The sequence below is a fragment of the Stylophora pistillata genome, chromosome 10 (assembly GCF_964205215.1).
Source record: "Stylophora pistillata chromosome 10, jaStyPist1.2, whole genome shotgun sequence".
NCBI lineage: Eukaryota > Metazoa > Cnidaria > Anthozoa > Scleractinia > Pocilloporidae > Stylophora > Stylophora pistillata.
The window spans coordinates 16321855-16336500 of NC_142528.1; the positions used below are offsets into that span (position 1 = coordinate 16321855).

General features: G+C 40.6%; 2 protein-coding genes across 2 annotated transcripts in view; one reads left to right on the forward strand and one right to left on the reverse strand.

Annotated features, from left to right (window-relative positions):
- Positions 1-2138: 2138 nt before the first annotated feature.
- On the reverse strand, positions 2139-3275 carry LOC148721982 (uncharacterized). Its single transcript, XM_088736981.1, has one exon. The coding sequence runs from the start codon at positions 3273-3275 to the stop codon at positions 2139-2141; it is 1137 nt and encodes a 378-aa protein (XP_088593107.1).
- An 11330-nt stretch (positions 3276-14605) lies between these two features.
- Positions 14606-14646, forward strand: part of LOC148721983 (substance-P receptor-like) — a 5534-nt gene continuing 5493 nt past the window's right edge. The window contains exon 1 of the mRNA XM_088736664.1: positions 14606-14646. This exon is cut by the window's right edge and continues 721 nt beyond it. The gene's annotated coding sequence lies outside the window, so the exon portion shown is untranslated.

Consider the following 14646-nt stretch of genomic DNA (forward strand, 5'->3'; position numbering starts at 1 on the left):
TCTTTTGAATTATGATTTTTGATTGATTGAATTGTATACATATCACTCTCTTCTTATCAGCAATGTACAATCATAATGTAAAAGGTGGCCTGATGGTTTCGTAATGCTTCACATTTAATGCAACTTAAACCGACAATGTCTCCTCTTGTGAGGTTTCCAAATGAATAGTTCAGGACTCAATTCCACTCTAGATCTCAGGCTGTGAAGTTTAGAAGTATTAATAATCGATTATTAGACTACTTGTGATGTCACCTTAAAATTTAAAATTTAAATGAAATGGAGACTTAAATACTTTATCTGGTTTTGAAACATTTTTAAACTGAAGTCGTGCCTAACCTACAGAGTGTACGAGAAACTTTATTTATTGTGGAACAATTGGGGATTATGCAAGGCTGTTTACAGCTGAGGTATAATATAAATTATACGAGAATCAGGGGCGAGATTTAACATTGCAATGTCTCTTTATTCACTCTTGAAACCTCAAAATACAACAGTGACTTTAAAGTAAGTCTAACACAACGGTAACTTCACGACATATATCAGCCGCTGACCCGCCACTGGCTCTTGTCTTTTACATGAACGAAGGCTATCCTGAAAGAAAGCAGAAAAAGGGGAAATACAACACTGTCGGGAGGGTAAGGGAGGGATTGCATTGTTAAATCTCGCCTCCTGATTCTCGTATAATTTAGATTATACCTCAGCTGTAAACAGCCTTGCATAATCCCCAATTATACTTCGAAACACTCGTCTAAATTTAACAATGCATGTTCAAAGCCGTACTTGTACTAAACTTGAGTGGTACTTGATAGGATTTCCCTCCCTGGAGAAGTGTCAAAGTGGGGTCGGTGATAAAACTTTGTGAAGGTGCTCGCCTGAGACCAGTCAGCAAACTGCAGAATGTCAGGGATAGAGAAACCCTGTTTGGCTGCCTCCGTAGCAACCGCCCCACGCACTGAGTAACCCTTAAATATAGTAGTGTCAACGCCTTCCATTTGCATCAGCTCTTTCAGTCACCTGGCCATTGTGGCAGCGGAGACAGGATTGTGAGGATTAATGTGTGATAAGAAAAGCTTATTAGGTTTTGAAGGGTCATGTGGTCTCCATTGAAGCGTTCTGCCTCATATTCCTGTAGGCACTTACAAACACGGAGATGCTCATTATCGGGGAAGCTAGCATGAAAGCAAGACTTTGGATCCTGGCCTTGTCGGGCAGTTTTGGTAAGAACCGGGAGTTAAAACTGAACTCCTTCAGGATGAAAGTATCTAAGGCGTAGATCACGGGCTGCAAGACCAGAGGCCCTGTCTAGGGCAGTAAGGGTAAACAATCCGACGGGCTTGTAGGACAGAATTTTTGTGGAAAGATTGGAGTTTGAGCCTAAAGACGAAATATATTGTACTAGTTTAGAGACCTGCCACATTGTAGCATAACGGGGTTGTGGTGGGCGAAGTTGGAACACGCCTTTGAGCAACTGGCATACTAGTGGATGAGAGCCTGCCTTGTGACCATCAATTACATGCAAGACAGCAGAAAGTACAGAGCGATAGACGTTAGTGGTTCTGTACTCTTTACCCTCATGAAACTGGAGTGCGAGAAAATCCAAAATATCAGTTAAAGATGGTGAAAGGGGATTAACATTGACCTGTTGACTACACCAGCTATTCCATTTTGTCCAGGCGGAGGAATAGGCACTAGTTGTATTTTTCCTCCAGGCTGCCAAGAAAAGTTCTCTACTCTGTACAGAAATGTCTGCCGTTTGGTAACCTCTGCTGACAGAGGCCACCCAGCTAGCTGTAAGTGTTTGAGAGGGTGGGTTCTGTTTCCTTGGGTCAGTAGATCTTCCTGAACTGGTAGGAGGAGGGGCAAGTCTATGCACAGGTGTAACAGAAGTGGATACCAGGGTAGAGCTGGCCAAAATGGTGCTACAAGCACTATGTGTGACACCTGCTGACTCTGAATTTGGTGAAGGCATCGGCCTATCGAGGCATAGCCCCGAAAGGCTGCCCTGTGCAGGGTGAATGCATCCGTGTGAATTGCTAGAGGGTCTGGACGCCAGCTTACAACTAGTTGGTATGAGAGAAGGTAGGCAAAGATGTCGATGTTCAGGGGGCCCCAATTCTGATGGAGGTGGTTGAAAACCCCTAGATGCAGTTTCCATTTTCCATTCGCTGGAATCCCGAAATATCCTTTATTCCCTTTCCGCCTCTACATTCTGTACTCCTGAGATGTAGCGTGCTGTCAACAGAATATTGTGGGTGAGACACCAGTCCCATGGATGTTTGGCTAGATAAGATAACATGGGGGAGTGTGTCCCTCCCATTTTGTTTATGTAGGTTACCGCTGAAATGTTGTCCATCAGTAGTACTACCTGAGCCTTGGCGGGCCTTGTTCTTTGTAAAGGACATTATGGCTAGTGAGCCTGCTAACAATTCTAGGCAATTGATAGGACATGGGGCCTCTTCGGGGAGCCATCGACCTCCTGTCGACATCCCTTGACAGTGGGTTCCCCATCCTTCAAGTGAGGCATCCGTCTCTATGACCAAATCTGTTGATTGTTGGAATAGGGCTTTCCCATTCCATGCTACTAGGTTGTTTTTCCACCACTGTACCTCTTCGAGGCACTCTGAGTCTAGATGGACTAAAGCTTCGTAAGATCTGCGAAATCTGAGAATAGAGTTTTTTGCTTGCTGGAGGTACCGATAGTGGAGGGGTGCTGGAAAGACTGCCTGTATGGATGGGGACAGGAGGTCAAGGAATTTTGACAATTCCCTTACAGTAGTAACCGGGGTGTTTAACAGATCCTGGCATTTCGACTGGATCTTTCTTATTTTGTCCCTGGGGAGGCTGAGGCTTGAGTCGAGCGAGTTTACGAGCGACCCTAGGAACTCCATTTGTTGGGAAGGAACTAGTACTGACTTTAGGTAGTTCACTGTAAAGCCTAGCCCCTCTAGAAGATTTAGAGTCGAAGCCGCATGGTGAAGTACCTGTTCCACTGAGGGCGCCATAAGAAGGATATCGTCTAGGTATGAAATCAGGCGAAATCCTCTTTGTCTCAGTATTGAAAACACCGGCTTTAACAATTTTGTGAATACCCTTGGGGCACTGGCTAAACCGAAGGGGAGGTATGCAAATTCCAGAAGTGAATCCCTCCACAGAAATCTGAGATATTTCTGGTGATTCTGCCAAATTAGGACTGTCAGATATGCATCTTTGAGGTCTATCTTCACCATATAATCCCCTTTCTTAAAAAGATCTTTCAACATGTGTATGGACTCCATTTTGAAGTGTTCATATGGGATGAAACAGTTTAAGGGTTTTAGATTTATCACTGGCCTGTGGCCCCCACCCTTTTTGGGTATAACAAAAGGGGAGCTGATGAATCCGGGTTCCTGTTGAAAGTTGGGTTGGACGAAATGGACCGCCTCTTTTAACAGCAGTTCCCAAACCTCCTGATCTATTATGCTTTGATGTTCCAATGAACATGGGATAGGGAGAGGGGCTTTTTGCTGTACAGGGATGTCTAGAAACTCTATTTGATAACCAGAGACTACGTGGAGGACCTAGGGGTCCTTTTTGTAATCTGTTCCCATGCTGATAAAAAAATGTTTCAATCGGCCTGCCTTAGGTAGGTTTTGGGGAAATTCAAAAGGCTTTATAACATAACCAAAGTAAAGCACACGCTCTGATTGGTCAATTTAGCGTCCCTCATTTGCCCATGGGTGTACGCTGCTGACGTGAGCAAATGCAAAGACTATTTTTCGGCGCGCGCTTGTTTTTTTCTGGTCACGTAAGATTTGTTAAATAAAAGGGAACTCTTTAGCTACAATGTGTTAATGTTATGTTATAAAACAAATGGTAAACACCACAGCGTACACTATAGAGTTATGGATGCACTTGGGAGGTTTGCTAAACACTCAAGAAGCTAGAGTCGCTCTCGGCTATCGCCTCGAGCGACTCTTACGCTTCTTTCGTGCTTAGCAACCTCCCGCGGGAGGTTAAGCGGGATTCGAAACCATCTCGAAACAGCCGCTTGCCTGAGTCTGGGAAGTCTTCTTTCCCCAAAGAAGACAGGACTGGATTAATTATAAGTTTAGTCAGAATTTGTTCTCTGCGTTTAGATGAGACCTGGGTAGATGTATCTCCTACCAGCCTAATGGCTTTCTTAACGCAGCCAAACATAGCATCAACTGTGGCTTTATCGAGAATGATTTCTTCATTCTCTATGGAATCCTGCATGCGCGTAAAGTTTTCATGTAGTGCGCAAAGCGGACCCAAGACATGAAGAATTTTATCCTGTATATCTCTCAGTGAATTATGATGCGTTTTGACCCCAGAAATCATGGAAGGTAGATAATTGTCTAAGTTAGGAGTGAAGGCTTCCTCTGATGCTGGCCTTGGAAATTCTCGAATGATGGTTCTTCGCTCGAATCGTTGTAAAGGCTTTAACAAAGCTTTAAGAAGCGCATCAAGTTCCTCACTAGGATCTCGACGAGAGTTAGGGGACAAAAGGCCGTCAAGGTCGTTATCCTCATTAGCGGGCGACTGATCTGCTTGTAAGTTATTGGCGTAGGAAGTGGATTTATCGCCGCGTGGGCGTTTGGATTGAGTATTCTCATCAATCACAACGACATCGATAGGGGAGATGTCTTTTTGTTCCCTTTACTTTGCCGGTTTGGTCCACAGACTCGACGGCAGATTGTTCGGGCGACTGGCCCACAGGCGCTGCGGCTTTGTCAACGCACGATCAGTCGATCGCGTGGTCTTATAAGTCTTGCTTAATGACAGAGAGAATCGCTTGAGACAGGGTATTTAAAACGGACTGGTCGGCAACGAGAGCCTGAACCACCGATTCTGTGAGAGAGTGACGGGTAACACTTACTTCAGGCGGCGGATGGGTGTGGAATTCTTCGGCCGTATTATCTGCGTTCCCATCCATCTTGTGACTGAATGAAAAAGACAAGAGCCGGTGGCGGGTCAGCGGCTGATATATGTGGTGAAGTTACCGTTGTGTTAGACTTACTTTAAAGGTTTCAAGAGTGTATAAAGAGACATTGCATTGTTAAATTGAGACGAGTGTTTCGAAGTATAATTGAATCTAGTAATAGTTCATTTCGATTCGGTGCATTTAAGTTCACCAATCTTTAGAAGAATGAAGGACTATATATATAAGTCGTTCACAAGAGCTTAAATCAGTATACTGTATTTTTCTGTGGTCAAATGTCAGATCCTAAGAAGAGATTACGTTTGATTCAAATACACGGACATGTTTTCGCATCAAATAGATGCTTGTGTGGTAATCAACTTTCAATTTTGCTTTTGAAGCGTGCAGTTGCCCCTTCCTCCCTCCCATTTCCTTCTAAAATTGTTCAAGCATGATTTTTGAGTTTCAACATTTTTTTTTACTATACCACTCGATACTCTAAAATAGAGATGTCTTTTTATAACTCTATGTTAGCGTATCGAGGGGCAGTCATTCGCACCAATCAGATCGCTGCATTAGGGTATGTATCTAGCATCAATCAGATTTTCTGCATTAGGGTATGCATTTTGCCCAATCAGATTGGCGCATTAGGGTATATATCTCGTATCAATCAGATTGCTGCAATGAGTTATTTATCTTGCACAAACCTATCACAGCATATCTCGCACCAATCAGAGCGTTTACGCATTGTTTTCTTGCTAATGTTGTCATGCAATCAGGGGGCCTTCGTGAGAGCGTTGTCGCTCTAGTACAAGATCTATTGGGATTACAAAGGTTGGCTGGTAATTTTATGTATTACTTTTCAGTTAAAACTTGTTTTGTTTACAGCTTCTTTACTCACCACGCCCAACCCAAACAACCTACACTTTCCAACACGTACTACAACAACAACGTTCAAAGTCCAAACATAACATAACCAAACATTACACGGCATATATGTAAGGCTATTTTATTACGTGCTTGAATTGTATTCTACCAATCAATTCAATTTCGCTTCATTAGACTTTTCTCCACTGCGTGTCATTTCCTTGTGAAGAACCTGCATTTAATCTAATATTCTAACTGCATTATACAACCCCAGGAAATTCACGTGGAACTCAGTGATATTTTTCAGTGAATTTTTAAGGCGATTCTCACGTGTTTTTACGTTTTTTACCAATCAAATTCACTTTTGACTACCTTGGACTTTACCCCATCGAGTGTTGATTTTTTTAAAACAACCTGCATTTTATCACGTATTCCACAAACAGAGGACAAAGTTTATATAGGCAACAACCAAACAAGGAGCCCCTTTTCTTCCCCTATCTGAAGAATGAAGATCTTTGGTTAAGGTCTACTGGAGATCAAACAGATTTCCGGATTGTTTTCCGTAGTAAAGTTACGTGGAATGAAATTCTCGAGACAACTAACTTTGAAGGAATCATTTTTATTTTGTGTTACACGGCTGAGGATCGGCAAAAAACGCAGTCTCCTTCGCGACCGTTATTGGGTCTCGTCACGCGACGCGCTCTCTCTCCAAGGAGGGAACGAGGGCGTTGTGGGACATGACCAAACTATGGCTGCGAAGGAGAATACTGTGAGCGTGGCACTAATGCAATTTATTTTTGTTTTTGTGTCGTTTAACTTCAGACAGACTAGAAGGTTCTTTTTCCCCCTTTCTTAGTTAAAGTAAAACAATGCAATATTTTCGTTCTTTTTAAAATGATGCTTTTTTTTAAAACAAAAATGAAGACATCAGTTGCACGAAGTGTCCCACCTCAACCCACCTATCCAATAAAAATAACTCCTGTATGCATAAAATGCCTATGTTTGCCGTTGTTTCCATGCAATATAGATGCCTAAACCAATTCCAACCTTTTTTGTGGAAACTGGCTTTTAAAAGCCAGTAAGTAAGCCTGGCTGAAGGTAACTACGTATGTGGGTAAATAACCAAATAACTAAGTAAGTCAGTGCCCTTTCGGAAGCTATCAGAGCAGTCTCATGAAGTGAAACCGGATTTATCTCGGGTCTAAGTCGAGTTTTCTTAATCGCTATGAGTGTCCAGGATCTGATATGAAACGCGAGACGTGTTTAAGGTGGCAATTGTCATTCTGGATTTTTTCGTGACCTTTTTGGAAGGTTTCGAGCCATCTTACGGAACGGAACCGAAACTGAAGTGCAAGAGAGTTTCTAGAACTCTTTAAGTCAACTTTAAACTTAACTCATTGCATGCACGTTTTGGTAAAAATATTGGACACTGTTTCAATAAATTCCACTTTTCGAGTAAAAAGATTTCGAAGAACGTACCAACGGTAAATAAAAATACCAAGTCAGAATTAAAGCTGGTGTCACAGCGTTCCAAACCCGCTTGTACTCCCCCTCGATGATTTGGACCTCCTCCAAAATGTATGGTTTTTAGTTTTCTCTTTATAATAAGTATATCTTGTTTGATAATTTTTGTCTACGCTTCTTGATTCTAGACACAGAATTCCTAGATGACTTTATCATATGGACGAGAGCGTTTTACTGGGAACTAATACACTCGTAGAATCGATACGACCACTACATCCGGGAAAAGCTCCTTGTAGATTGTGCAACGGTAAACGTTATTTAACGTTAATAAAGCATGATATCTTTTTTATTTTGAGTTACATACTTGCTCTGATAAAACATAATTAACCACTGCACTTAACTCTATCCCAACAGATCCAGAACGAGTGGAAACTGAAAATTGTTTCAACAGATCTCATAAAAGTGGAGCTACCGGAAGGTTTAAATTTCCTGAATTAGCGTTACCACGTGAATGAAGAAACAAACGAGCCAAGTTTCTTTCACGTCAATTGTCCCAAACGCTGCGTTAGATCATTTGTGAGATACGAAACAATCACCATAGATCTAAGATGTTTTTCCCTTAAATAAGCCGTAAACGGTTTTTTACCATAGGTTTCGTTAAGCGTTGGCAGAAGGGTCTTATCGCCATCTGCAAGTTACCTGAAATATGGACCCTGACCTCTTTTAGGCGACCTCCTCCCCTTAGGCCTGTCCCGATTGTGCTAGGAAACTTTTGAGTAACTCTTTGCGTTTCTTTACTATTTAGAGTATCCTCAAATTTCGTCCATATTTGAGAGTAGCTTTTTAAAGCTAAGTTTTAAGTTTTATTTCTTTGCGGATGTAGAAGTTATCGTGAAGAAAGTAAAGCATTTAATTAACGTTTACATAAAAAATATCAAGAAATATAAGTACTTTTTGGACAGGCCTACCTCCCGAAAGCAAACGCCTAGACTTGACATTTCGAATGCTCGCCAGGGAGACGTTCTCTACCACAGAAATCTCTACCACAGATATCTATTGTCCATTTAACAAAAAGAAAATTACACGTTAGCTTGAAGATATGAATCTTATATTCCTGTGGCAAAACAATGATATTATTTTTCGTTGCCCACATCGTTCGATAATCGAACTCACCAGAATTTTCGTGTCTGATCTAGTTGGATCGCCGAACACAATCAATTTCAGTCGAAGGTTTTATTTAGACAAACTTTATACACTTCTAACTCTGTTCTTGTGACACATCATTTCGTCTGCAGCTGCAGTTTGTCCAATTCGTGTTGTAAATGAATTGACCAAGGAATCAAATTTAGTTGAATAGTAAAGCGCACATATTATATTTCTACCTTAACCTCGGGAAGAAGCGGATCTTTTGCCAGTCTCTCTCATTTGACGGAGCCAAAATTTGTGCTATGTTTCCTACCTCTGACTTCCGAGGCTTTTCTTTGGCGCTTTTTTCTTGCATTCTACAATTTTGACCAAGGAATCCAGTTTAGTTGAATAGTAAAACGCACATATTTCTACTTTATCCTCGGGAAGAAGCGGATCTTTTGCAAGTTTTTCTCATTTGATGGAGCCAAAACTTGTACTACGTTTCCTATTTCTGATTTTCGAGGCTTTTCTTTGGTGCTTTTTTCTCACATTCTGCAATTTTGTCAAAGGGTGTTGACGCAGTCGACACCAGTTTGAAAGTGCCTTAGAACCGAGTTGAACGTAAGAACTGACAGCTACCAACAAAACGCAAAAAAAAATATATTACGGATTAGCGACAAGTAAATACCAACCGACAACCGACATGGTCTAACATTATCAATTTTTTTATGATTCAGGAAGAGTATTCTAGGTGAGGAGATTGGGTTAACCGACTTGCGTCAAAGGCGAAGATTATAACTGACTAACGAAAAAACTCCAAAAAAATTTACAGGTTAGCGGCAAGTAAGTACCAATCAACAAACGATGTGGTCCAACACCATCGATATTTGTACTAAGAAAAACGAGCTAAAGCGAGCAATTTAGATCAGAAGCTGAAATATAACATCTGTTAGCTGTTGTTCTCACTTCCACTTTTTCATTGAAAATTTGTTTAGCTCATCCAAAGTATTGGTTTTACACGGCCAAGTGTGTCACATCCGATCAATATTTCACCATTGAGCAGAAGCAAAACAAGGGGAAAAAAAGATAAAATTTCTTCCTTTTTAGCTGACAATTGCCTTTGAATATATATTCCTGTATTTTTATTACACCGTTATTCTTGTTGACTTAATTCCGAGCAGATGTCCATCACTAGATTAAATATGTCGAAACGTGAATCATTGTAGTTCTCCTGTCCACTATAAAATCCCTAATCAGTCTTTATGTCCGCCATTAGGATTGTTTTTGGCAATTAACCATCTGCAACAAAAGTCTGCCATTCAAGCGGGAGACAGCTTTAACGTCATGTGTTCTTCAGACTTTTCAAAACGAAACTTCAACAGTGTACATGAAATGTCAAACCCTTTTGAACCCAAAGAAAGACGGTAAAGAGTATTGTTAACCGCGTACTGTTTTCTCCAACAGCATCTTTCCAGGTAACGTAAGATTATTAATAGCTGGCTTATTTTGCGTTGCTTCGATAATGAATTCACTTTCCTTTGGAAACACGGAAAAAAATTTTACACAGAAGTTTTCATAACCATGGTGGTCCTACAAAACATATGAGACATGTTTCTAGGCCCAGCGAAAGTTAACAACACCGAGGCAAAACTATACCACTACCAGTGGCGCTTGTACTGCCATCTTTTTCATCATCCTTTGAACCTTTATCGATTCTCGTTGCACTCAAGATGACGTTTTGTTACAGGCCATCTCTGTACTTATGAAAATATTTACCCTCATGCGAGCAAAACATCTGTAACTTCGAAAGGGTAACAACATGGCTTCCTAACAATCGTGGATCGGTCCAATTTCCGAAGCAGTGATGTGTGCGCATTTAATTCATGTTTTATTTTTATTATTGTGAGAGAATTTTCGCATTCTCACCAGCGCTAAAGGGAATCCTCTGTAAGCGAAAGTTTACAAACCTCAGGCTCCTCTACCCGGTAAAGGAGTCCGAGCCCGCTACAGTGGCGCTTGCACTGTCATCTTTTCCATCTTCCTTTAGACCTTTATTGACTCGAATTGGACTCATCAAGCGCAGATCTTCCCTACACATGTGACAATTTTGGCCTCAAGGGCTCGGTTTTCCCGCAACGTGGCTTCCTAACAATCGTGGATGGGTCCAGATTCCGCAGCAAATTTAATGTGTGCGCATTAAATCATGTTATTTTTTTGCAGCAATCTTTTCTTTAACGTGCAACAACTATATCGGTATTGCAACAAACTCTATTTTTGCGGCAAAGTTTTATAATTTGCAGAAAGGTTTTCTTTTATCAGTTTGCAGCACCTAAAAAAAAACTGCCACAGGTTTCTTTATTATGCCACCCACTTGTGGAAAATGACTGGTTGATTTGACGTTTAATTCTTTTCGATTTTGATGGTTGACGGATAACTTTTGGTCGACGATTAGCTGTCAGTCTTTAACGGATGGATGTTTCTTAGGAAGATGTATTTCTATGAGTAAACTATGTATAATAAATGTTACGATAGTATCTCGCACACTTTTCGAATTCCCCATCTGTGCATTATTATGTTGGTATCTCGCGCACTCTGTGAATTCTTTTTCTTTGCGTCGTGACAGTTCTATCTCGCACATTATTTGAATTCTCTCTCACTGCATTGTTACGTTGCGATTGGGTGTTACGAAACAGAAGACCTCGAAAACGAAGACCTAAGACCTAAGACCTAAGACCCGGTCTTCGTTTTCGTACTACGAAAATGAAGACCCTGTAAACAGAAGACTGTAGAAATTACAAGTTAAACACACATTAAACAGCAACAACGCTTAGTAATATAATACTTTACACTTCACGCGTTTCTTCCCATTATAATACTGCCAGTACTACTTGTCCCTCTTGTTTGTTCTGTTTTGGTATGCAAGCCAATTTGGTGTTGATATTCTCGAGGGTTTCCTCGGGTAAACTTACCACACACATCTTATTCTGGAACAGCAGGCAGAATTCGAACGCTAGCCGCCTTTGATTTATAGTTAGCACTGCGTGACAGAATAACAAAGAACGCGTTCTGTACAGTAAATGACTCTTGGGTTCTGTCAATAAATATGTCTACTGTATTTCGTTGCTAAAATAGATTCTGACGGTCGTTAAGCCTTCTCTGCTGGAAAATTTTTTGTTAAAAAGTAAGGTATAACTGAACTCAGTTGAAATTTACAATAGTTTGATACGTGTGTCTGACTGTTGTGAAGACACAGTGGTCTATTACAAAAAAACAGTGATAAATACCGACTTGCTCTATACTTAGTTTAATCATCGTTCGATATACCCTCACAAAACAAGTCAACTTCTATACTTCAATACTTCAATACTTCTTCTCATGTTGTTTAACTTTATTTAATCTTACCCTCTTCGTATTAAGCTTACAAACATTCTTTGTAACTCCTCTAACCTTCACATAACGACGTAGGAAAGACTTCGGTATGCTTGGACGAATACGCTCATAAACAAATTCCTTCAGGTTTCTGCCCTTTCTTCTGAGACGGTTCAGCGTTGCTTCTGGTATTCTACTGGATTCTCGATCACTTCTAAATCCACGGTTGTGTTTACATGTAAACATAATATGAGATATTTCTCGATAGAAGGTTCAATCGTAACGGATCGCTCGTAAAGTTCGCGGACCGACCCGTTCCCAAAACGCTCCACAAGTTTTAGTGTGGGTCTACCGCGAACGGTGTGCGACTAGGTATGTATATTGAGCATAATAGCCTTCGAACTTCTTCCGCGTACATTAAGCAAGGAAAGTGTCCCCAAAGGCAGCCATTGTTTTAAACCATGCAGTCTTGGGTTCATTGAACGCATTCGCTCTCACAGTTCACGCATGCGCTGTAGTGGAACTGCGTTTTGTGACTGAACGCGCAAAAAAAAAAAACAATTTATACCTTGGGCGTTTCCCTCGGAAAGCCCGAGTAAAAATGAAGGTAAACTTAGTACTTTTGGAAATTTGGAGATTTGTTTATTTTTCTTGATTCTCATCGATCTACAGCTGTTGCTGAGGGTAAAAATCCACCCTTTTTGTCGGCTGACGGCTGAATTTTAAGCTGTATAACGGCTGAAAGTTTAAATCTGTTGAGACCCTCTCTCGTTGCAGCAGCTGTTTATAACTACAACAACTTTTATTCTTAAGGCAACTTTTTTTAATTTGTAAAAAGGTTTTTCGACTCGACCCAGCCTCTCTCTCTTTGTCACTCCTCTTTTACCATGGCACCACTTACTATTTCGCTCCGTTTTACTGAATGACAACTGGAACAGGCTAGAAAAGCAAAAGTGCCCGAGATATCAAAGTAACGTTCATTAATCATTTTTTACTCCTAGAAATGTTTCTTCGTAATAAAAGTCAACCGGTAAAGGCCACGACATTAACCATCAACTGTCGAAATGGAAAAAAAAATTACCATCAACCGTCAAGCTTTTCTCCATGAAGACCCTCTTTCAAGTGGAACGGAGCGGTATCAGTTGAATAGGGCATAAAGGAGGACTTTAAAAAATTGACTGCCAATTCAGTGGAGGGGGTCATATGAATATTAGAGACCCAAAGGGGAATCAGATAAATTCAATCTCTACACCGGCGATAATCGGTTCTAAAAAAAAATCGAGATTGTTTTCTTTACTCTACGGTTGTATGAAAAGATGTAAAGGTCAAACGTGGTAATTGATAAATGATAAGAACAGTTGGAAACAATTCACGGTATTTGCTCAGTACAAAGTATGAGAACCACTTTAAATCGCTGCAGAACTGATTTTGAGGTGAAGCAAATACGCCTTAATTTGTACCATTAGTTTTGGTGAGAATTTTATTTGTGGAAGATCAATTTTTAACATTCGCTGCTTTGTTTCAGGTTCAAACCACAGTAAAAAGACGTTAAAGTTTTTGATCAATGAGTGGCAATGAGTAGCATGATGGCGGCAAATAATTCTTCTACTGCAGGTACGTCTTTATGTGCTATAAGTTTGTGGATATTTGTTTTGGCACGTTTTGGATGAATACGATTTCGTAATGCTACCATGGCAGCCTCTGCATAAGACTAAATCAACAGAAGTGAAGTGATTTTCACGATAGGTGGGGAAAGGCGTCGGGTACCAATCGTATGGTATTGGTAGGCCACTCAGATAAGCAGGCGCTAGTTATGTGAAGCGCCTTGCTCAAGCGAAGATTCATTCAAGTAAGAAATCACAGATACCTTTCTCCTCGCACAAATTGTTATTGGGAAACTCGATAACATCGGACGAGTGGTTTCCTCGTACAATCGTGACAAAAGCGGGCGGCAAACTAAAGCTAAGAGAGATCTATAAAAAAGGTTTTTCGTCTTTAAGGCAGCGTCGTTAATCAGGCAAGCATGGCTAAGCTAAGTTAGGTTCTTAACAAATTATCTGTAAGAAAATTGTAGAAATCTCAAAATCGAAGCTGATTTATTCCCCATTTTTCTTTTCTTAGATGTGGCAAACATGAATTCATCAGTTGCTAACGGTTATTTTCGTGTCAGCAGTACCGTGTGCATGACTTTAGCATATGTGGTTATGTATGTTCTATTCTTGCGATCGGTTGCGATCGTGTGCGATCAAGTACGATCATCTGTGAACAAAGTTCTGCGATCATGCGATCAGAATGTGTCCTATAATGCTATGTTTTCCCAGCGTGAAGCACTGCAAGCGTCATGATACCATGACAACCAGTTGTTTATCAACTTTTACACGTGCGTGTGTTTCGACAAGATGGAAGGTGAAATTGACACGGAACAGTTTACGGAAGAAATTGGAAAATACGACTGTTTGTTAAATCGCTTTAACAAAGAATTCTCTCTTTCTTAAGACTTTCCGCACCAAGAAGCGACGCTTCTTCTTTATTCTAGCAACGATTTTTCGTTTAAGTAAAGACAACAGAAGCAGAATGTTAGCACCTGTTAACAGTTCAGCGTCCTCTGTGTCCATGTTGGTTGACTGTAGTTACATTGCTAGGCCTCTCGCTAGTTTCCAGTTCCTAAATTCGCGGAAACTCCGCGACAATTGTTACGTTAGTTAGTTACAGATGCCAAAGGTTGAAATTCAAGGACTTTTCAATCAATTTGAAGGCCAAGTTTTAGAAAACTGAAGGACCACTTTTGGAAAGGTTTACATATGCAATTTTAAATTATTTGATATTATTTCTCAGCTTTTCCATGAGTGTACTGTTATTTTCAACATGAAAATTGCTAAAGAAAAAGCATCGCAAAAATC